General features: G+C 49.4%; 1 protein-coding gene across 1 annotated transcript in view; it reads left to right on the top strand.

The window, feature by feature from the left end:
* Positions 1-22,094, top strand: part of R3HDM4 (R3H domain containing 4) — a 32,592-nt gene that overhangs the window by 5,763 nt on the left and 4,735 nt on the right. The window contains exons 2-7 of the mRNA XM_084614605.1: positions 7,530-7,684; positions 8,827-8,945; positions 17,013-17,136; positions 17,805-17,890; positions 20,644-20,729; positions 21,570-21,625. Of these exons, the coding sequence (XP_084470731.1) occupies positions 7,530-7,684; positions 8,827-8,945; positions 17,013-17,136; positions 17,805-17,890; positions 20,644-20,729; positions 21,570-21,625 (626 nt within the window). The remainder of the gene's footprint in view (positions 1-7,529; positions 7,685-8,826; positions 8,946-17,012; positions 17,137-17,804; positions 17,891-20,643; positions 20,730-21,569; positions 21,626-22,094) is intronic.

The following is a 22,094-nucleotide window of genomic DNA, read 5'->3' as shown; positions in this document are numbered from 1 at the left end:
TGGGATAAAGCATTCTCCCCTAGGTTTACTGCTTCTTGAAATCTGCCACTAAAGTCATGTGGGAAAGACTTGGATGAGGGCTGAATTGGCAGACTAGAACGAATGCTTTCAGATACATTAAACCCTTCCAAGTGCCAGTCCGGAAGCAGAGATCAGAAGAAAGTGTTGATTCCTGACAGACAAGGTGAACTGCAAAACCATAACTTCCAGCAGAACAGCCTCGGGGTAGATTTTCCACACTAATATTCTTCTAAGGAACAGGGTTAATCAGTGACAGTGCAAAAGTGCTCCCCTTGCATAGAAATAGTCTCAGAGTAGGATGAAAAGCCTGCCAGCTTTCCTATAAGTATGGTGCTTTTTGCTAGGATACCAGGCAGAACGGCAAGAGCTAACCTGCTAGCACAAGGCAAATTAAACTTGGCACCAAAGTCTTGGAACACGCCTTCTATGGTGAAACTTGCATGTTTATTTCTAAAAACTTTTTTCCAGCTGAGGTCAGAGGGAAAAGTCCTCTTTTTTTTCTTTGCCCTGCTATGGAGAACTGTGACTGCCTTAAGGTGTCATTAAAATTGGGGATTTCAGAACGTGCATTGTCTTGGATTTTTCCTCTTCTGCAAAATCCTCTTTAAGTCAAACAAATCTCAGATAATGCAACAGGCCCCTGGACTACCAGGGCAGGTTTTGGTATTATACATGGTACCACTTAATGGTTGAACAGTATAATACGTAGAATATCAGGGTTGGAAGGGACCTCAGGAGGTCATCTAGTCCAACTCCCTGCTCAAAGCAGGACCAATCCCCAGTTTTTGCCCCAGATCCCTTAATGGCCCCCTTGAGGATTGAACTCACAACCCTGGGTTTAGCAAGCTATTTGGTACTAACTCTAGGCCTACAGGTTTTGAGACACTTGAATGAAGCCTGTTGGCTCTGTGCACGTCAACTTTATGATGAGCCAGTTCAGCTATATGTGTGGGATGATTTTTTTTTTTTAAACCATGCTTATATCAGAGACATCTGTGCAGGTTCTACTTCTCTTCTATAGCTACAGCACTGCGCAAGGTTCTCCATCTCCTTCTGTTTGTTGTCACGCCAATTTCCTGCTTCTGTTTTGCAAGATCGTGTCTGACCCTCTGTCCCTGCCCCAGTTGGAAGGGGGGAGAGATTTTACAATAGAGATTCTCTCCCTGGTGTGGCCCTGCTTAAGAAAAAATCAGGACGTGGAGGCCAATTAAAAACCTTGCCTTCCACCCATTCCTGTGTGCTGTTTGCAATTGGTAACCTGCCAGCACAACCCTCCCATCTTCCAGATGGTGAGGGGAGCTGTGCCAATGCCCCCATTTATGTAATGCACATTTCATGAGGGGGGATGTGTAATGGGGCCCCAGACTGGCAGTATTCAGTGGAGCCAGGCAATACTCCTGGGGCTACAGCGGAGGGGCCTTTTCCTCTTTCTGAATAAGTACATGTGGAGGGTTAAACCATCCACCTATGTTATTGACCTCAAGCTGCCACTGAAGCACGACTCTTAGAGCTAAAGTACCAGACCTCCACAATAGAGGTGACTTCTGTGGAAGGTTCCCAATGTTCCCCTTGCCTGGTCTTCCCCAGTGAATTATATGCCAGTCACTGGGAAGTGTGACTGATCAAACTCACCTGTTTGTAAAAAGAAAAGGAGGACTTGTGGCACCTTAGAGACTAACCAGTTTATTTGAGCATGAGCCTTCGTGAGCTACAGCTCACTTCATCGGATGCATAACACGGCTGTTACTCTGTCACCTGTTTGTGGAATTCTTAGCCAGTATTAGTTACAGTAGCATGGCACATCCAGACACATAGTGAGAGACAGCCCATGTCCCAAGGAGTTTACAATCTAAACAGGAAAGATGAAGGATTCTAATACCCTTTTACTGATGGGGAAATTGAGGCACAGAGAGACTAAGTGTCTTGCCCAAAACCACACAGGAAATTGGTGGCAGAGCCAGGCTTTGAGCCTAGATCTCCTGAATCCCAATCCGATGCCTTAAATGTGAGGCCACTCTTCCTTATGCACTATGGAATTAGCATGATCCAGATAGCAGTTGCTTTGATTGAAGGACCCCGAGGTCTCTTCCTTCTGAGTAGTCAGACTTCAGGAGTCAGACAGGACGCTCTCAGGACACTCCCTGCATTACAATTTCATTCTTTTTAAAGAATATCTGGGATTATTAGAAACTTAATTTGTTTTTGGTGTTTTTTTGGTTGTCATTTATGCCATTTACTCTTTACACTAAATGTAGCCTGCAGTGACCGTCGCTGGGAGTCTCTGGCGTGGTCTCAGACCCTAGCACAATGCTGCTTGTGTTTGGATTCTCAGGCTGGCTGGAGCAGGTTTAAATCTTAAATAAAGTTGAGTCATGAATTGTAAATTGCTCTTTACAACCTGTGCACAGTTGGGCTGTGACTTACTCATCAAATCGCCATCTCAAAGTACAGTAAGACCTCAGAGTTACGAACACCTCGGGAATGGAGGTTGTTCGTAACTCTGAACAAAACGTTCTGGTTCTTTCAAAAGGTTACAATTCAACACTGACTTAATACAGCTTTGAAACTTTACTATGCAGAAGAAAAATGCTGCTTTTGACCAGCGGTTCTCAACTGCAGGTCTGTGGCCCCCTGGGGGTCCATGAGCCCTTTCGGGGGGCTGTGGGGCCCCACTGCTGAAACCCTGAGCCCCAGCACCCCCCCGTGGGGCTGAAACTGGGAGCGGTGTGTGGCTGAAGCCCCATCCCTGGCACCCCCATGGGGCTGAAGCTGGGGACAGCACGGGGCTGGAACTCTGAGCTCTCCTTCCCCCCTCTCCCCCGAAGCCGGGAGCAGCATGGGGCTGAAACCCTGAGCCCATGGGCAGAATTGAGGGGACATGAGGGTGTTGCCCCCCCAAACTGCAGTGCCTTACCTACAGTGGGGCAGTCCTGGGGGCAGCTCCACCCCCCCAACCTCCTCCTCCTTCAGCACCCTCCCTCAGGCCAGATCCTAGGAGGGAAGCCAGAGCCAGACAGTGAGGGGCAGCTGCTCCTCTGGCTGGTGGTGCCATGGAGTGGGGAGCCCTGGCATTCCCCCGTCTGTTGCTGGGGCCTGGGGTTGCGGCTGCTTCTCAGCTCCCAGCCCCTCATGCAGCCAATCAGAGCTACCCAGGTGGGGAGCCGGCTCCGGGGCTGGCAGAGCCCTTGGGGAGCAGCCACCAGCACATAGCCCCAGACAGGTGGGTGCCACCTGCTGAGGTGAGTCGGGGTGGGGGTGGCGCTCCCTTCCTGGGACCGTGCGGTGCGGAGCTGGCCTGAGCCCTGCCGGCCTTTGCCCCCCTCCCCGCCAAATAGAAGTCAAACTATACATATGCCCAGTGGCCCCACCCTTGGCCTGGAGCCCTGAATTTTTCCCTCCCCACTCCCCAGCCCTGCTGAGCCCTGGAGTTTTTATAGCATGTTGAGGGGGGCCTCAGAACAAAAAGGGTTGAGAACCCCTGCTTTTAACCGTCTTAATTTAAATGGAACAAACACAGAAACAGTTTCCTTAACTTGTCAAGTCTTTTTTTTTTAAGCTTTCCCTTCATTTTTTTAGTAGTTTACGTTTAAAATAGTACAGTGCTGTATTTTGCTTTGCTGCCTGATTGCGTACTTCCAGTTCCAAACGAGGTGTGTGGTTCACCGGTCAGTTCGTAACGCCGGGTGTTTGTAACTCTGAGGTTCTACTGTACCTGGGATGTTATAAATAATACAAACAAAATGAAACCGTTAGCCAGAGGCCCCAGCGTACAGCTTAAACTGGGCAGACAAAATAGTCCCAGAAAGGGATTGGCAAGGAGAGATCTCAGTGGATCAAAGCTGGGTTAGTTGGAGTTCAGTAACACCCAAACAAGGGCCACGTGAGAGACCATCACTGCCCCAAAGAGTTTAGGGTGGAATCCTGGATCCACTGACATCCATAGCAAAAAACTCCTGTTGACTTCAGTGGGTGCAGCATTTTCACAGCCTAAATAGGCAAGACAGACGAAGGGTGGGAGGGGGGACCAGGGTGGTGCCTTGCCCAAGGTCACACAGTGAGTCAGTGGCAGAGCCAGGAATTGAATAATCCTTTTTTTATGCATTGCTTCACATCAGTAGATCTCAAAGTGCCTTACGCAGGAAGACCACCATTTTACAGGTGCAGAAACTGAGGCACATATCTGACGTGACTCCTGCAGCAGGCCAATGGCAGAGCCTAGGTGTAAAACCCAGGTCTCCTGATTCCCAGTCCAGTGCTCTATCCACTAGTTCAGAAAATAGGCCTCAAAGGCAGCTTCAGTGGGACTCTCGTGGCTCTATTGCAGGAAGGTAGTCCTAGAACCAAGGGGGTTCCTGCCCTTGGCCTGATTCGGATGAGGATGAGTAAAAAGACGACTGCCGGCTACCTTGGAGAGATGTGGGGAGAGACGATCTCCGATCTGCAGTACTCCAGGCTGAGGATATAGATTTAAAGTGAGCATGAACTTTGGCCCCAAGCACCATAATGTTGTGACTCACCTGGCTGATGCTGCGTGGGTGCCCTTGTGATCATCCCCAGGTGCAAGGAAGGCCCCCGTTGGTCTGAAGAGCAGGACCTCAATGACACAAAGCTGGGTGTAGTAACTGGAGGAAACAGCATTGGAGGGGGTGGGGGTGGGAGTACTGGTGGTCCTCTGCTCCTGTAAGCTTGCAAACTAGTCTCTGTTTAAAGAGACAATTGAAATGTAGTTAGTTTCAAACAATTAAAAAAAAAGTTTCAGCGCCCCCGGTCCTTCTGCCAGTTTTTTTTGTTTGTTTTTTTTTTACAGCTGTGCAATTTTCTAATTTTTTTTTTAAATGTGTGTCTCCTGTTGCTGTGTGGAAACCCACACAAACCAAAGGGGAAACAAACAGTGAAACTGATTGCGCACAATGTGCTGCCAGACACAGAGATATTGAGGGGGTGAGGTGGGGGGTGGGGAATAGGGAAACATCTTAAATTATGTTGATCTTGGGTGTTAATTGTAACAGTTGCAGGTTTTAAAAAATAATCAGATGGAAAGTTTTGTGCTCTTAAAGAAAAACAGTCAACTTAAATCTTCAGTGAACACCTCTTAAATTCATGCTTGGGTTTAATATTTATCAAGAGGTTCAGCTAGACCAGGGGTAGTCAGTAGATGGACTGTGGGCCAAATCTGGACTGCCAGATGCTTTAGAACAGACCTTGAAATCTTTTTATTTACTTGTTATGATCATTATTTTGTTGTTCTCTCTGGGGTCTGGTCCTTGACTATACCTTGACCAAGAAATCTGGACCTTGACAAAAAATAACTACCTCAGAGCTAGACCGTGTCTGTATCTGTGCATAATATAAAAACCCTGGCCTTGAAAATGGATTTATATGATCAATAAAAGCAAAGCAGCCTGTAGTGTGTGAATACATCAAAGCTGGGTCTTTTTCTTTCGCTATTTGGGTGCTTATTGCAATAATGCTTGTTATTGGCAAACAGCCCAGGTAGATGTAGATGGAATCATTTTGCTCTGTATCAAAGAGGGCAGTAGCAAGTGAGTATCTCATTCATTTATCAGTTGTATTCACTTTGAAGGTCAAGTAGTTCTGTTTCCCTGCTCGGCCTTTTATACACTAATTTCAGGTTGCTCTGCAGGCAAGGTATTCAGCTTGTAGCTTTATCTCTAAATGGGTTTCCTGTACTTTCCAGATGTGCATGCTTTCTCTCGTGACTTTTCTATAGGGGTTAGGATAACGTTGCCACCAACAGAGTTACCACCTCAGAGTTACGAACGCCAGCGTTACAAACCGACCCGTCAACCACACACCTCGTTTGGAACTGGAAGTACGCAATCAGGCGGGAGCAGCGGAGATAAACAAAAAGAGCAGAGACAGTACAGTACGGTGTTAATTGTAAACTAAAAATAAGGGAAAGTTAAAAAAAAATTTTTGGCAAGGTGAGGAAACTGTTTCTGTGTGTGTTTCATTTAAATTAAGATGGTTAAAAGCAGCATTTTTCTTCTGCAGAGTAAAGTTTCAAAGCCGTATTAAGTCAATGTTCAGTTGTAACCTTTTGAAAGAACAACCATAATGTTTTGTTCAGAGTTATGAACATATCAGAGTTACTAACCACCTCCACTCCCATTTTAGATCGGGGGAGAAAATCTGGGATCTTGGGTTCTGTTCCTAGCTCTGCTTCGTGAAATTGGACAAATCACATACGACTTGTGTGTTTAGACAAGGGCTACCGCTTTAACTACAGTGATACAGTTCAAGCTGCACAGCCTTGGTGTGGACACAGTTATACCAGTATAAAGGTGCCTTATACCAGCATAGCTTATTCCCCTTCCCTGACAGGAACAACATATACTGGTATAAGGCATCTTGATACAGCAACACTAGGGCTTTTGTCCAGGTATAACTATTTTGGTGAAAAATGACACCCCAACCAAAATAGTTATGCCAGTGCAAAACTTCCAGAGCTGGCCTAAAGTGCTCTATGTGGCTGGTTTTTTTTAAATCTCTCAAATTGAGACCATAGTACTTACCTTTTCTAAAGTGCTTTGAGATCCTTGCCTAAGTGCAGAGGGTCAGCGGCTATGGTTGATGCCCCCTGGAATGTTGCTAGAAGAAGTGTAAGTCAGGGTTTGATGTAGTCACCCCTTACTGGAGGGAGCTGTCTCACTTCATCCACGCTCATGCATCGCACCAGGGAACATTGAGAAATCACCAAGCCCAAGTCTCCTTTCATGCTTACATAAATCCCAGTTGAATTCCTCTAGATTTGCACTGGTGTAGCAGAACAAAACACGTCCCTCTGGGGATCGCTCCACTGGCTGGTTGTGGAGGCTTGCCTGCCCAGGTCTAGCCCCCATATGAGCACATTCTCTAACCTGGCATCTGAGTGCGCTCATTGCTCTGTTTTAATAACAGAGTCTATGGGTGTCTGAGAATCTGGGCCGCCAGATGGAATTTGTCTTCATTCTGCCGAGAACCAGACTGTCTATTTACTTGCATGTTGGCAGTGTTAATTAAGCATCAAATCTTGTTGTTACTACATGGCCACTGAAGCAATCTAATCAAGTTGGGTTTTGAAGCCTGAAGAACGGAGGTGGTTGTTTTGGGAGTCTTTTAACTGTGACGTCGGGTGAACTTGTCATTGACTGGCACAAAGCCTGATGAGAATAGGTGTTATCTGGGCTTTCCTCTGCTGGGCTTCTCCTCTGCTTAACTCTGCTGATGCATCTCAGTCCTGACCTCTACCCCCGTCCTGGGTTCCCCATTCAGAGCTCTCGTGCTGGCCCACAGTCCTGACCTGCAGGTCCACTGCTATTCCAGCCCTGGGCTCTCCAGACACAGCTGATCCGATCCTCAAGGCTGCCCTGCAGTCCCCTCTTCTTACTATTCCTGTCCTAGGTCCCCAGAACCTTTCAGCTGGGCCAGCCTGTGGTGGTCTCAGGATCTGAACAGAGCCCTTGGCAGGTGACACCTCTCACCGTGTGTTCTCTGTGCCTCTGTAGGAGGATTGAAGACTGCCTGCCTCCTCTGGGGAGCTCCCCATCCAAGAGGTTCTCCCCCTCCAAACGGAAGCAGTACTACGTTAACCAGGCCATCCGCAACTCCGACCTCATCCCAAAGGCCAAGGGGCGCAAGAGCCTTCAGAGGCTGGAGAACAGTAAGGAGCAAGCCCTTTTGTGCTTCATGCAGCCTCCTCCCCCTAAGCACTAAGCAATCTCTTACCCCTGGGGTAGTCCGGTCTGTTTCCTTGGGAGCTGCTTGCAGCATGAGGGATGGCTCATGGTGAGTGAGGCTGGTGGAATCCGGCCCTGCCTGCACTTGCTCATCGCCAGGCTGTGTGCCAGGTACATAACTGAGATAGCTTGAAGCTAGTCACTGCAGAGGTGACTGCGCGGAGCCCTCTGGACAAACAGGCCAAGGCTTTCACAGGTGTCAAGTGCCTTTTGGGGTGGTGGGGTTGGGTACTCAACTTGAGAACTTTTAAAGAGGCCTGACTTCCAGAAGTGCTGAGCATCCACCCTATGAAACCAAGCTCCATTTAAGGTGTGTCAGATTGCATGGTCACCTGTGCAAACCTTGGCCAATGTGCTGCTGCTGATTTAAAATGTCCCCTAATATATTTCCCTCTGATCTCCGCCCCTCTGTCTTCAGACTCTGCCCCTCCTGATGTATTTTCCTGTAGATTTTGCCCCTCTGTTTAATGACTTCCAAGACGCTATCTTGACTAGTCAGCTAGCGATGGGTTTGCATGATGCGGTGGTGTGAAGCTGATCCAGTTCTGCCCAGCTGTGGAGTGAGTGATCTTACCTGATGTGAGATCTGGTGGGGAGTAATGGGATGAAACTGAGGAAATCTCAGGAGAGGACAAGTTCAGAGTGGTCTGAGCTGTTCGAGGGAAGAACAGTCTCCCAGAGGACATGGTGGAGGCTCCAAACCTGGTTGGGACAGCTCCGGGAAATGTACTGTAGGGAACAATCCCGTATTGGGATTTGATGACTTTGAGTCTGTCATGTTGAATGTTTGATCCTTGATTTGGGAGGATGGGAAGGGGCTAAAAACAATTCCTGCTTATGTTTCCAGTGCAGGGCATGGCTCCTGGGTAGCTCTCCTTCCCCATTCCCCTTCTTTGTCCTGCCCAGCCCTAGCTCTGGTGCAGGTGTGTCTCTTGCTTTGTGTCAGCATTAGATCTCCAGGCTGGGACTCAAGCTGGAGTCACTCCCAATAATCAGAAACCCTCTTGCTGAGAGCCGCTCTGCCTGGAGCTTCCGCTCCTTGTTTCTAAAGGGCTCTGTTTCCTAGCTCGGTACCTGATGACTCTGCTGGAGCGGGACGAAAGTGGGAATGATGATGGGGAACTCACTCACTCTGCTGCCCCAAGCATCTTCACAGAGGCCTGCAACAACGAGACGTACATGGAGGTAGGTGTCGGGGGTGATCGTACCCGCTTCAGGCTCACGCTGGGAAACCTGGGCATAAAGTGTCCAGTAACAGTAACGCTTGGACCTCAGATCCTTGCTGTTCCTGCCAAGGCGCTGTAGGAACATTGGCTAACACTCAGCCTCCCGGTGCTGTAAGGAGGTGACTTGGCCAGGACTGCGCAGTGAGTCTGTGTCGGAGCCAGGAACAACACTTAGGAGCTCCTCGTTCCCAGCCTTGAGCTCAGCCCACTAGTCCATGCTGCCAGGGGGTCTAGCTGGTTGGAAAGTGATGAAGACTGGGTCCTCAAGGTTCTTTTAACCTCCCTGAAGCACTTCCATCCTGCCCTTCCCAGGGCACCTCATGGGCTCCTGAGTGGGGCGGGAGCCTTCGCTTCATATGCAATTAGCAAGCGCGTCTGAGAGCCAAGTGCTGGCATGCAAATTAAGCACAATTCCTCATGCACCCTCCTTTGCCTTGGGCTGTGCGACTTCTCCAGGCAAAGCTGGCACGCGTGGAAAGATTGGTGCTCCCTTGGCTTTCAGGGGTCTTCCGTTTACTTGGGCTTCCTGTGGCTGGAGCAAGGCTCCGTATCCTCCCTCAAAAGCAGCGGAAATCCCTACCAGGAGACCTTTGGGCCAGACAATTGCAAACTCCTCTGCCTGGGGGAAGAGCTGTGATGTGCCTTCTCAGGCTTCCCTTGGGCAGGGGCCTTGGAGATGATCTCTAAAGTCCAAGCTCCTGGCTGTCCTATGACGGGTCTATCCTGGGGTGATCACTGGAGTATTTATAGATGGGGATGGGAGGCCATGTCTTCATGCACACTGGAGTCCCTTTTCTGTCCAGAAACAGCCTCCAGCTGATGGGACGGCAGGAGGGGGTGGGTTGACGTTGCAACAGCTAAGAAGCCAATTCCCTGGTCTATTTTTGGGGGTCAAAGGGTGGGAGGCAAGTTCTCTGGGGTGATGTAGACAGTGTGGCACATTGCCAAGCTCCCCGTCCATGGGCCCGTCGCAGCTGCAGGCGTGGCCTGTGCCAGGAAACCCTCAAGAGCCTGCACAATGAGCTGAACGGGGGGGGGCTCGCCCCAGCAGAACCGTTAGCTAGCTAACGCAATGGCTTCCTCCGTTAAGGCAGTGAAATTGAGAGAGCTGTGAAGAAACTCAGCGTTTTAATGCTTGCTATTGACTCGCCCGGTCAGTGATGGTTTCTGTCTGCCTTCCTGCCCCCTGGGGCTGTATGACAAGCAGATGCTGCAGGGGCATCATTTGAGAAGCTCACTTAATAGAGGGCAGCTTTTGTTGGTCTCTCATCCCGGGAAAGCTAGAATCATTCCTCTGTGAGGAGATTAAATGGGTAATTAACTGGGGAAGGACTTCAGTGGCCAGGGCTTGGAGTAGGACGTCGTAATGAGCTGTTATGCCCATCACCTGCTTCACTGACTTAACCGCCCGGGATGCCCATTCATACCAGGTGCCTTGGGAGGGAGCGTGTCCTGCGAGGAACATTCTTCAGCGTCTCCAGCCCTGGCATTTGAGACCTTCCCCAGGTGTGTGAGGCAGCCAATATGCGGGTGATGGCTGGAAACAAAAACAGCTGGTAGAATGTTGCTGTCCATGCTCTGCCTGGTGAATGGTCACACCAGGTAAAGCCTTGGTGTGCCCAGCAAGTTGCCCGAGTTCATAGTGGAACTTGCGGTGTTTTAGTGGCACTGCATCCCAACATGCAACGCTCCATCTAGGTCTGCAGAGACCATCTCTCCTGCACGGTGAAAACCACCTTCTGCTCCCTTGTCGGTCTTTTTCTGGTCTGTAGTCGGACCAAACTTTAAAAATCATGTGGCAGGCTAATGTCCTGACTTGGAGGCTGCCTGTGGATGGAGCAGAGATACTGAGGCTTTGTGCATAGGAGCAAAAACTCCAGCGCCAAACTAGTTCCTGCTCAGGGTCTGGCTCAAAGGAGCTGTCAGTTTCAGGAAGCTCTCTATCAAAGCAAGCAGCACTTCCTGCTAAACAGGTGCTTGCTAAATCAAGGCTTGCCTCGTCTGGCCCTTCTCCATGCCACTTTTGACACTTGCAGCATCAGACAACTTGCTTCGTGCCTGATGTTTAACCCTGTGTGACCTGCAGTGCGCTGTCACTTCCATCAAAACAGGTCTCTTGCCAAACCTTCATCCTGCCGTTGGCTGGACAAGATGTAGCCATCTGCTTTGTAACAAGAAGTTTGGAAAGGTTTTCTTCTCTCTCCTATCTTAGATGTTTAGGCTTTTAACATTGCATGCGAACAGAGGCAGCTCCCAGGGGAGTGTCGGAAGGTGTAGCTGCGGACTCTGGGGTTGGAGGTAGCGGGACTTAGTGAGTGGCGTTTCGTCTGTCTGAAGTCTGAGTGGTGATGAGGGGCAGGGCAGAGCTGAGCTAAGCAGGGAGACTTGGCATAAAGTCACTTGAGCCATGAATGGAAGCACCTAACAGGACAGTTGCAGAGAGAGTTGTGAGAGGCGCTCTCCCAGGTGCAGCTTTACATGCTATTTTTAGGTGGCCAGCGTAAACACGTGGTAGTGACCTGCTACAGATGTCATGTTTTCTTTCCTGCCTGAAGCCGGAAGGGACTTCCTGGGCAAGTTGGTGGCTGTGCCGGAGGAGAAAATTCTTAGATTGGAGGGGCAAGTAGAGACGCTACTGAAAATCAGAAGCTGAGGAGCTCCTAGACAGCCAGGCTCAGGAAACATCAGTACTCCAGGTTCAAGGAAGAAAGGAGCTGGCCACCAAGCAGTCAGAGACCGAGCAATATGTAATTACCAGAGGCAAGAGGTCACAGTGGCATTCTACACAGCTGGGGTTAGATGAGGATGGGCAAGCTTGGACCACCAGAGCAGAGGACCAAGAGGAATTCCATGCTGCTAAAAGTTGTCAATCAATGTCAGGTCCTTAACATGGAAACTGAAGAAAATCTCAAGATCCAGCCGGCCCCAAGGAATGGAGAAATGTACAGGACACACGTGTGGATGGCAGCTTAGACCAACTTGTCAGAAAAATCAAGCTTGTCGACAAAGTTCTCCAAAGGTCTGAGGAAGACAGATTATCTTTGCTGGGGATTCAATGCTCAGAAGAATCAGAACAACATTTTGCAAGGGACGAGCAGAAACCAGAATGGTGTGCTGCCTTCCTGGAGCCAAGCCCTGAGATGTCTCTCTAAGGCTGGATCGGATTTGGAACTCTGTGGAAAAGGAACCATTGGTGCTGGTTCATAGAGGCACTCATGATACCGTGTTGTGAGAGATCTCCCTGATAGAAGATGTCTTCAGGGAACTTGGAAGCGTGCTGAAGAAGAGGAGTGTCCAAGTGATCTTCTCAAAAATCCCAGAAACAAAGGAGAAGGCAAGGCAGAAGATGCTGGAAGTGAACTGCTGGTTAGGTAAATGGTGTATGGTTTTGTGGAACATTGGACCACCTTCTATTGGAAGAGGGGGCTGTATAGTTTGCATGGCCTCTATCTTGGTAGAAGAGGAACTGATTTTCTCAGGCACAGGCTGGCTTGAATGGTCAGGAGGGCATTAAACTGCTAACAAACAGGGAGAGTAAAAAGGTGGGAAGATACAAGCATCATTTAGTACAGAATCAGGATGCCGAGGACAAAAATTAATCAAGGGACCAAAGGACATGAAGAGAAGAAATTATTTAATTGCCTGTACACCAATGCTAGGAGCCTGGGTAACAAACAAGAGGAATTGAAGTAGCTTATTCAGGAGCATACATTTGATCTAGATGGCATGACTGAAACCTTGTGGGATGAGTCCCAGGAGTAGAATGTTAAAATCAATGGTTCTAACCTATTTAGGAAGGATCAAGAGGGCAAAAAAGGGAGAGTGCACTCTGTCAAAAATGGCATTACCTGTTTTTGAGTTGCTGATAACGTGGAAGAAAACGATGTTGAATGTTTATGGATCAGTGTCTAACAGATAAAGCACCAGGTATGGTATTAGTTGGTGTTTGGTACAGATCACCAAATCACACTAGGGAGCAGGATGACCATCTCCTTATGCACCTCCCTATAACGTGTGTGTGTGTGTGTCGGGGAAAACTACGTGATCATGGGGGATTCAGTTTGAGTGACTCAAGCTGGATATCTCATGCTGTCAGTACTAAACCATCTGTGACATTTCTAAATATTATTGATAACCATTTCCTAACTCATAAAGTGTTGCATCCAGCTGGGGGGAATTCTACATTAGACTCCATCTTGACAGATCACAGAATTAAAAATTAATGGTAGCTTAAGTACAAGTGATCATGACTTGTTTAAAATGTGCAAACGGAATAAAGTCCAGACCATCAGTATATATATTTGGTGCTTTAAAAGATGCAGTTTCACAATGTGGAAGACAATTATGAGCCCAGTCATCTCCGAGGAAGAATTTAATAAAAAAAGAGTGAGTGATAATTGGAAATTGCTTAGGAAAATTTTACTAGATGCCCCAAAAGCCACAATCGAAGAAGGCTATATTGGTTAAAAACCCAGCTTGATTTAAAGGGGAGATGAAGGCAACTATAAAAAATTTAAAAATAAAATAAAAAATGAAAGGTTGATAGTAAAAAATATAAATCAGAAGCTAAGAATGGTAGAAAATTGATAAGGGAAGCAAAGGGACAAAAGGAGAAATATATGGCCAGCAGAATTAAGGACAATAAGAAGGAGTTGTTTAAGTATATTAGTAACAAAAAGAATCCTAACAATGATATTGGTTCATTATTAGATGGAACTGGTAGAATTGTCAATAATAAGGCAGAAGTGTTCAATAAATATTTCTGTTCTGTATTTGGGGGAGGGGGGTCCTCTCCTATGATAACACTCTTTCCATTCCACTAGTATCTCAAGAGGATGTTAAATAACAGCTACTAAAGTTAGGTATCTTAAAAATCAGCAGGTCCAGATAACTTGCATTCAAGAGTTTTAAAAGAGCTGGTGAGGAGCTCTCTGGACTGTTAATATTGATTTTTTTTCAAAAAGTCTTGGAACACTGGGGAAGTTCCAGAAGACTAGAATATTTAAAAAGGGTAAATGGGATGACCTAGGTAATGATAGGCCTGTCAGTAGGATATTGATCCAGGGCAAGATAACGCAGCAGCTAATACAGGACTTGATTTATTAAAGAATTAAAGGAGGGTAGTATAACTAAAGCCATTCAATATGGGTTTATGGAAGACAGATCCCCTCAAATTAACTTTTTTTTTTGAAGTTACAAGTTTGGATGATAAAGGTAATAGTGTTGATGTAATACTTAGACTTCTGTAAGACATTTGACTTTGTACTGCACTACGTTTTTATTAAAAAAAAGAAAACTAGAAAGATATCAAATTTAACACGGCACACATGAAGTGGATTAAAAGCTGGCTAACTGATAGATCTTAAAATGTAACTGTAAACTTTGAATCTTGATTGAACAGGTGCATTTCTAGTAGGATTCTGCAGGGATCTGTTCTTGGTCCTGCGTGGTTTAACATTTTGATGAATAACCTGGAAGAAATTGTAAAATCCTCTCTGAACGTTTGCAGGTGACACACAAATTGGGGGAGTGGTAAGTAATGAAGAGGACAGGTCACTGATACAGAGCAGTCTGAATAGCTTAGCAAGCTGGGCCCAAGCAAACAATATGCATTTTTAATATGGCTAGATGCAAAGGTATACATCTAGGAACAAAGAACGCAGGCCATATTTCCTGGACGGGGGACTCTCTCCTGGGAAGCAGAGACTCTGAGAAAGATTGTGGGGGGGATGTGGATAATCAGCTGAACGTGAGCTCCTCATGCAACTCTATATCCAAAAGGGCTAATACCATCCTGGGATGCATAAAGAGGGGAGCAGAGATGTTAGTTTACCTCTGTATTTGGCACTGGTGCAACCTCTGCTAGAATGCTGTGTCCAGCTGTGGTGTCCCTAATTTTAGAAGAGCGTTGACAAGCTGGGGAGGGTTCAGAGAAGAGCCATGAGATGGATTAAAGGATTAGAAAACACGCTGTATAATGACAGGCTCCAGGAGCTCGATCCATTTAGCTGAACAAAGAGAAGGTTCAAGGGTGACTTGATCCTCAGTCTATAAGTACCTACATGGGGATGTAACGGGGCACGACTCACCCCTGCGGTGCCTCCTGCTGGCTGTCTGGGAATTATCTCTTTTTACCAGCTCAGGAGCACCCTCTGCCGGTGTCTCGCCATCGCTGGCCCCTGTGTCCCTCCCAGACACTGGTGCCCTTTTACCTGGGGTGCTGCCCCTTCAGGCAATACCCCACAGATCTGGGTCTCCCCTCCCCAGGGAACCCCCCACCTTCTATCCCCACCTTACCGCAGCCTATGGACTACTGCCAGTCCCCATCTAGCCCCCTTTCACTGGGGTCAACTGCAGTCTGTATAAGCCAGTCGTCATAGGCAAGAGGGGTTTGGACCCGGCTGCCTCTGCTTACCCTTGGGCTGCCCTGTTGCAACCCCAGTACCCTCTTTTAGGCCGTCTGCCAGGCCTGCAGCCTGGGGCTTTTCCAGTCTGGAGCCTCCCAGCTCCTCTGGCCTTCCCCAGCACTGCCTCACCTCAGGTACCCTGGTACGCTCCCCAGCAGCGAGGCCCATCTCCCTCCACAGCTAGAGGAGACTCTGTGTGCTCCTGGCCCACTGTCCTCTTATAAGGGCCAGCTGCCGCCTGACTGGCGCATGGCCCCCAGCTGAGGCTGCTTCTCCCAATCAGCCCCGCTTTTCCTTCCCTGCCACAGCCCTCTCCCCGGGCTGTTTTAAGCCTTTTAAGGCAGGAGCAGGTGACCACCCTGCTACAGGGGAACAAATATTTAATAATGGGCTCTTCAAGCTAGCAGAGAAAAGTGTAACAGGATCCACTGGCTGGAAGTTGTAGCTAGACACATTCAGACTGGAAATGAGGTGTAAATTTTTAATGGTGAGAATAATTAATTGTTGGAACAGTTTATGCAGGATTGTGGTGGATTTTTTACCACTGACAATTTTTAAATCAAGATGAGATGTTTTTCTAAAAGCTCTGCTCTAGGAGTTATTTTGGGGGAGTTCTCTGGCCTGTGTTATACAGTAGGTCAGACTAGATGATAACAATGGTCCCTTCTGGCCTTGGAATCTGACCAATAGAATAGAGCATCACCTTGCTCGTGTGTGCTTTTTAAGGCAGAGAAAGCTGATCTCTCCCCAGCTTATCTAAGATCCAGGGGCAGGGCTGGTGCTGTGAGTGCAGGACTGAAACCAGTAATAAACCCAGTATGCCTGTAACCTTTTATGATCAAAGTGTGGTGTGGGTTAGAAAGACTAATTAGCCTTTAGCTCTGAGATCAGTTGGATTTCATAAATGGCACCATCATTTCAGCACTCATCACATTCATTTAAAAAACCCATTAATAGGTTGGGTCCAAAAAAGACAGCAAACCTGCATTTCCTGCCCCTGAAACAATCTGGTGATCAGTGAACCGCTTGACCCAGACAGATGCATCTTGCGGAGAGTCCTGGAATATTCCAGGGGCCAGAGGAGCAAAGTCCAAAGCCCGTTCTGAGAATATCCTGCCACAGGTTCCAGCGCTTTCAGCCCCAGGACCTGACAGCAAAACCTCCTGGAGGGGGATCACTGCCACACCAGGGCCGTGCAGAATTTCTTGGATCAGAACTAACACCTTGAGCTGCTCCCAGAATGAATAAGTATCAAGTTCAGAGCCCTGGTGTTACGAGCTCCAAACTCTGATCCAGTATCTCTGATGCGAACTCAGGCATTGTTACAAAGGCAGGGCTAGGCAGGCAAGGCTCTTCCTGTCAAGTAGTCTGTTCATCTCTGTTCCTTGCAGGCTGTGGATTTTCTAGGCTGCCCGAGGACTTCACTGAACAGATTGGCCCCATCTGACAAGCTCCAAGGTCTGTGGGGGTTGGCTAGAGAGGCCGTAATTTATCCAAGTTTCAGGTGGTGCCAGGAGACCACGGCGTTGCATGTACCTGAAGTGGCCGAGTTCTGGTGACTGAATTGGAGTCCCCTGCACACATCTACACTGAAATTGTGGTGTGACTTCCCTTCGCAGATCTGGAATGACTTCATGAACCGGTCTGGGGAGGAACAGGAGCGGGTCCTGCTCTACCTAGAGGAAGAGGCCAAGAAGAAGCACAAGAGGAAGCTCCCTGTTAAAGCAGAGGACACGTGGAAAGGTACCGAGAGGGGAAGGAAAGGCTGGACAGGGGTGACTTTGAATCTTGAAGTGGGTGTTACGTTCCCGGGCATCACCTTGCTGCCCCATCACTCTGTGCCAGAGAAGCGTGACAACCTGCCCTCTCTGCTAAAAGAATCAGCAGGGACCTAGTTAATATTGAGCCTCAGTTTATCAGGTATGTCTGCCCGGACCCCACAGAGGTGAGAGGGGGCAGGTCATGCCACCCGGAGCTATGGGGGTAAGTTCATCCCTGTGCTGGTGCTGAGGCTGGTTCAGGACAGGGGGGAAGCAACTTGTGTCTCCCTGATTCCAGGCGTACGGGGCTTGCAGCTGCAGGGAATCACTGGGGTGACTGGCACAGCGTGCCTCTTCCTGTTCCAGATCCCTCTTGGCCAAGCTGCCCTCGGCATGCCCCTCCACTGGTGGGGAAGGTTGCTGCCTCTTGTGCCCTTCACATGCTAAGAAGAGAAGATGCCTGGCTGACATCCCCACTGGGGCAGAGTTATGGTGACTTGTGCACCTTGTTTGAGGAGTGCGACCTTCACTCTGCATTTGCCTGGTTTCTCCAACATTCATTCAAGTCCCTGGCTTGCGGCTACAGCTGTCTCATCCCTGAACAACACTGGGAATGCCGATTCTTTAAATCTGTTTCTTTGTTTCCTCCAGAGCATCCTGCTTACACGCCGAAAGAATGTTTCCAGCGCATCAGCCGCCGGCTTCGCACCACGCTGAGACGAGGCAGGATCCCCATGGTGAGACCCTGTCACGTCATTGGTCTGGTGACTGTCCAGGTGCCGGAAGCTCCCATCTAGAACTAGAAGTTTCCTATAGGGTCGGTAACCCACGTGCCCCTTCTATCCAGTGGGTGGAGCCAAGGCTTGTTCTGACTCTTCCTGATGCGGCTGCAGCTTGCTACACGAGGGTATCTCTACGCTGCAGCTGGCGGTGTGATTTGCAGCTCGTGTTCATGCACTTGCACTAGCTTCAATCTGGCCAGCTCGCTAAAAAGAGCAGTGAGGACGCGGTGGTGCCAGCCGCACAAGCAAGCAAGTATCCGGGGGGTGAGGTGGGCTTGCGCAGCCCAAGCCGCCCTGGCCTCGCTGCTATTTTTAGCAAGCTCGTTAGCTTAAGGCCAGCACAGGTACGTCACGAGCTGCAGATTGTGGATGCTGAAGATGCTGCAGTTGACACAGGAAGCTTGGGTTGAAGTTTCCACCCCGTACAGTTCATGGGAATCAGGTGTCGAAATCGCAGTGCACAGGGTGTGACCAGAGAAGTCTAGTCCGCTCAAGAACAGAGTGGTTCAGAGATTTTGGGAGTGGGGCAGGAGGGAAATGGAGCCTGTAATCTGTAGGTTGTGGGTTTTCAATGTGATCCGGGTCAGTAAGGACTGAATTCTTGTCATCTGCTGGCTGTTCAGTCCCTGGGGGCGGGGGCTAGAGGGTCGAGTGTCTCTAGGTCTCCAGCTAGCTCCTGGTGTGTCCACATCACACAAATCACAGCTGCCCTCCCTTTATTAATAAACTTCGGCAGGGGGAAAACCAAGGAACCAGTGGGGCACTGAGACAGCACCAGCCTCCTCCATAGAGGCGGCCTCTCCACATTGGGTTGAGGGGCGCTGGCAGGCCGCTGCGGGGAAGCTTGTTCTGCCCCAGCCTGTGCTGTTCCTATTCCGGAGATGGAGGATTTATCCCTCCAGGGCATCTGACGCCTTAGCCCTGGTTCGCGCCAGAGGATGACGTTGTCTCTGCGAGAGTTTGATGATCAAACATGAAGAAAGAAGGGAGCAAGGTCTGTAGGAAGGAGGTGGGGAAGGGAATGACATGAAGGATCCACAAGGGTATCTAGACTTTACCGGCTGGGTACACGCTCCCATCATGCACCTCCACTGATGGGAGGAAGACATTACGCTTGATCTGGTATGACCAGGCACATCATTAGGCATACACTGACAATTATCCCTTGTTACCGAAGGGCCCTTGGTCTCCGCTTCCTTTGATTTTGATTTTCAGTGCTATAATTTTCTTGGTCTGTTTTTCTGCTGCCTCTGTTCAGCACCTGCTTTTAAAAGCAGCTCCAGCTTGTGCCTGGCGTGGCTGCTCTGATTTGCTCTCCAATTGCACCAATCTTTGCCGCTAATTTCTTAGGTCACGGTGCTCCAAAGAGCTGTGCTGTAGCTCCTCGCTTATTATACTCGGGGGCAGGCGGGAGACAGGAAGCTAGAGTAACCTCCCGGAGGCCTTTTAGCTGCTGCTCCGTTGTTAACAGGAATGTAAATATTTTCTGGGAGAGACTGTTTAGGGGAAACACACCAGCGCTGAGGTTTCTTTTCACAAGCTCTGGAGCTGGGAGCTGCTGCTCCTGGATTCTTGCTTGCCTCATGCTGCAGAGAACGAGGTTCCCCCGTCCCATCCCCACCAAACACCCATCTGAATGATTTGTATTGCAGCAGAGCCTAGATGCCCCACTGGAGATCAGGAGCTCATTATGCTGGGCACTGGGCAAATACAGAGATTAAAGAGACTGAGGCTGCGGAGAGAAGTGACCTATCCAAGATCCTGCATGGATCAGTGGCAGAACTGAGAACAGAACCCAGGGGTCCTGATCCAATGCCCTGATTGGAATGATTTTCCCTCTCCATTGGTAACAGCTAAAGGCTGGTGCTTCACGTCCTACATCTTGATCAGTTGCTCTCAGTGGGTCTGGAAAGGCTTGCAGGAAGGCACTGTGACATGGCATGGCTTCTCACCAGCTTTCCATGCCCAGCATCCTTGTGATTGGGTTTATTGTCCAAACGTAAGCAAGTGAAACGGTCCCTCAGCCCAGCCTTTGTCCCAGGGTTTCACAGCCTCCCTCCCCAGGGGTCTCTGGTGATCCTGCTTCGTGCAGCTTTGCACTCCCAGCCAGCTCTGTTACTCTCCTGGAACAGCAGTTCCAGGGCAATCTTACTGGGCAGCTGGCCCCTTGTCCCATCACACCCCCTCTGACAGGCCATTATCACCCCTGCCTCCCCCCTTGAATTTGCTCATTTGGGCCCACCTGCCCTGACACCTGGGCCTGGTCTGCTGGGACTCGCTGATCTGCCACCCGCCAAGGAGTCAAATCTGAAATGCTACATTATATTTATTTTTTTCCCAAACCTGGCTCTGATTACAAAAGCAGAGATGTTCCTGAGGCCCGGTCCCTGTGACCAGCTGTGTGCATCAACTCCCTGCCTGCACAGGTGAGGCAGCAGAATGTGACTTCATGTAGGGAACACAAACCACGCAGGCATGGAAGCTTGCTGCCCAGGGGTATGGAAGACCCAATATCCTGGCAACCATCCACTTTGGAGGGAGATGTCTGGGATCTTGTGGCATTCTGTTTGCGGGTCGGCCTGTTGGCTGGCTCAGCTTTCTGGATGCATGCAGCTCCTAGCCTGCAGGTGGTGACCTGATGCTGGTTTCAAGCTTCCAAATAGCTTCTCAGCCATATTGTCACCCCCACTTGATTCTCATTTTTGCAGGGGACCCTGGAGTGTCTGGAGGAGGAGTTACTGGCCTTTTTCTCCGTCACCCCTCACTCTGTCTACACAGCAATGATGGACAATAGGTAATCCTTTTTCCTTGCTGCTGGGACGGCAGGACACCTTTGCTCCTGTCCCAGAGGAAGTGGGAGGAGGGAGGGTTTTGCATGGTGACTCCTGCTTGAGCTGGTTCCCGCTTAGTAATGAGGTCACTGGGTGTGTGTGATGGTCAATCTGTCAAGGTGTCAGGTACACAGGATCTTTGGGGCTGATCTTGCAGACTGCAGGCACGAACCAGACAGAGCTGCCCCACGAAGGGGCCTTTGACTCGAGTTCTTCGGAGATGCCTGTTGCAATGGACTTGTGGGGATCGGAGGCCTCTGCCTGCATCCCCTCGAACCCAGTCGTTTGCCTTCCATCCACCAAACGCGGGTATGTCCTCACTGCAAGAAAACGCCCGTGGCTGGCGCATGGCAGCTGACTCGCGTTCGGGAGGGCTCAGGCTGCTGGGCTATAAAATCGCAGTGTAGATGTCCAATCTTGGGCTGGAGCCCGGGCTGTGGGACCCTTCCCCCTCAGTAGTCCCAGAGCACAGGTTCTAGCCCAAGCCTGGCTGTCTCCACTGATTGTATAGCCCTGCGAGCCTGAGTCAGCTGATACAGGCCAGCCCCGGGTGTTTGACTGCAGTGTAGACATACCCCAAGAGTCGGATCTGATCTCAGATCGCTCGCTGGAGAGGGAATCAACCAACCCGTCCTCTTCAGAGAGAGATGGCCGGATTAGCTCCAGTCTCAGGTTATCAAGACCAATAGCTCGTTTGCCGCCGGGGGCCTAACGTGCTGTGAAGCTTCTGATCCCTGAGCTCTGATGGTGGAGTTTAAAGAACCACTTGTGACCAAAGCCCGGTTGGTTTGTTTTTGTTCCAGCTTTGAGCGGCTGCTGCTCCATGCCCTCTGCCAGTACATGGACCTCGTCTCTGCCAGTAAGAGCTTTGTTTTGGTTCTCTTCTCTCCATTGCTATCAAGCCTCTCCAGCTAAGCCCTCTTCCTCCCCACTCTTCTGTCACCCCTGCCCGCCTTCCACTGCAGCTCCCAGATAACTCTCACCACACGCTGCCAGCGTTTCCCCGTGGCTCTGGGAGCTGGGGAGTCAGGTGGGTTACCCTGGGAGATTGTTTGAAGGCTGCATGGGGCTGGGAGGCAGGAATTCCAGCATTGTAATCCCAGCTGTGCCAGTGAGGAGTCGTGCAGCCTGAGGTATCTTCCAGTGCCTAATTCCTGCCCCGCTAGGGTGCTGCCGGATTTGACTAGCTACTGTTTGTACAGCAGTTGGAAATGCAAGTTGCTGTCTCAAATGCTAAGCACCATTCTGTATGGCCAGTCCTCTTAGGGCCAGATCCTAAGAATCCAAACGCCAGGATGCAGCCCTTAATTACACAGCTCAATGAACTT

Source organism: Lepidochelys olivacea (assembly GCF_965140295.1).
Source record: "Lepidochelys olivacea isolate rLepOli2 genome assembly, chromosome: 25".
In the NCBI taxonomy this organism is placed as follows: Eukaryota; Metazoa; Chordata; order Testudines; family Cheloniidae; genus Lepidochelys; species Lepidochelys olivacea.
The sequence above is the reverse complement of the archived record's forward strand: the minus strand, read 5'-3'. Positions and strand labels throughout refer to the sequence as shown.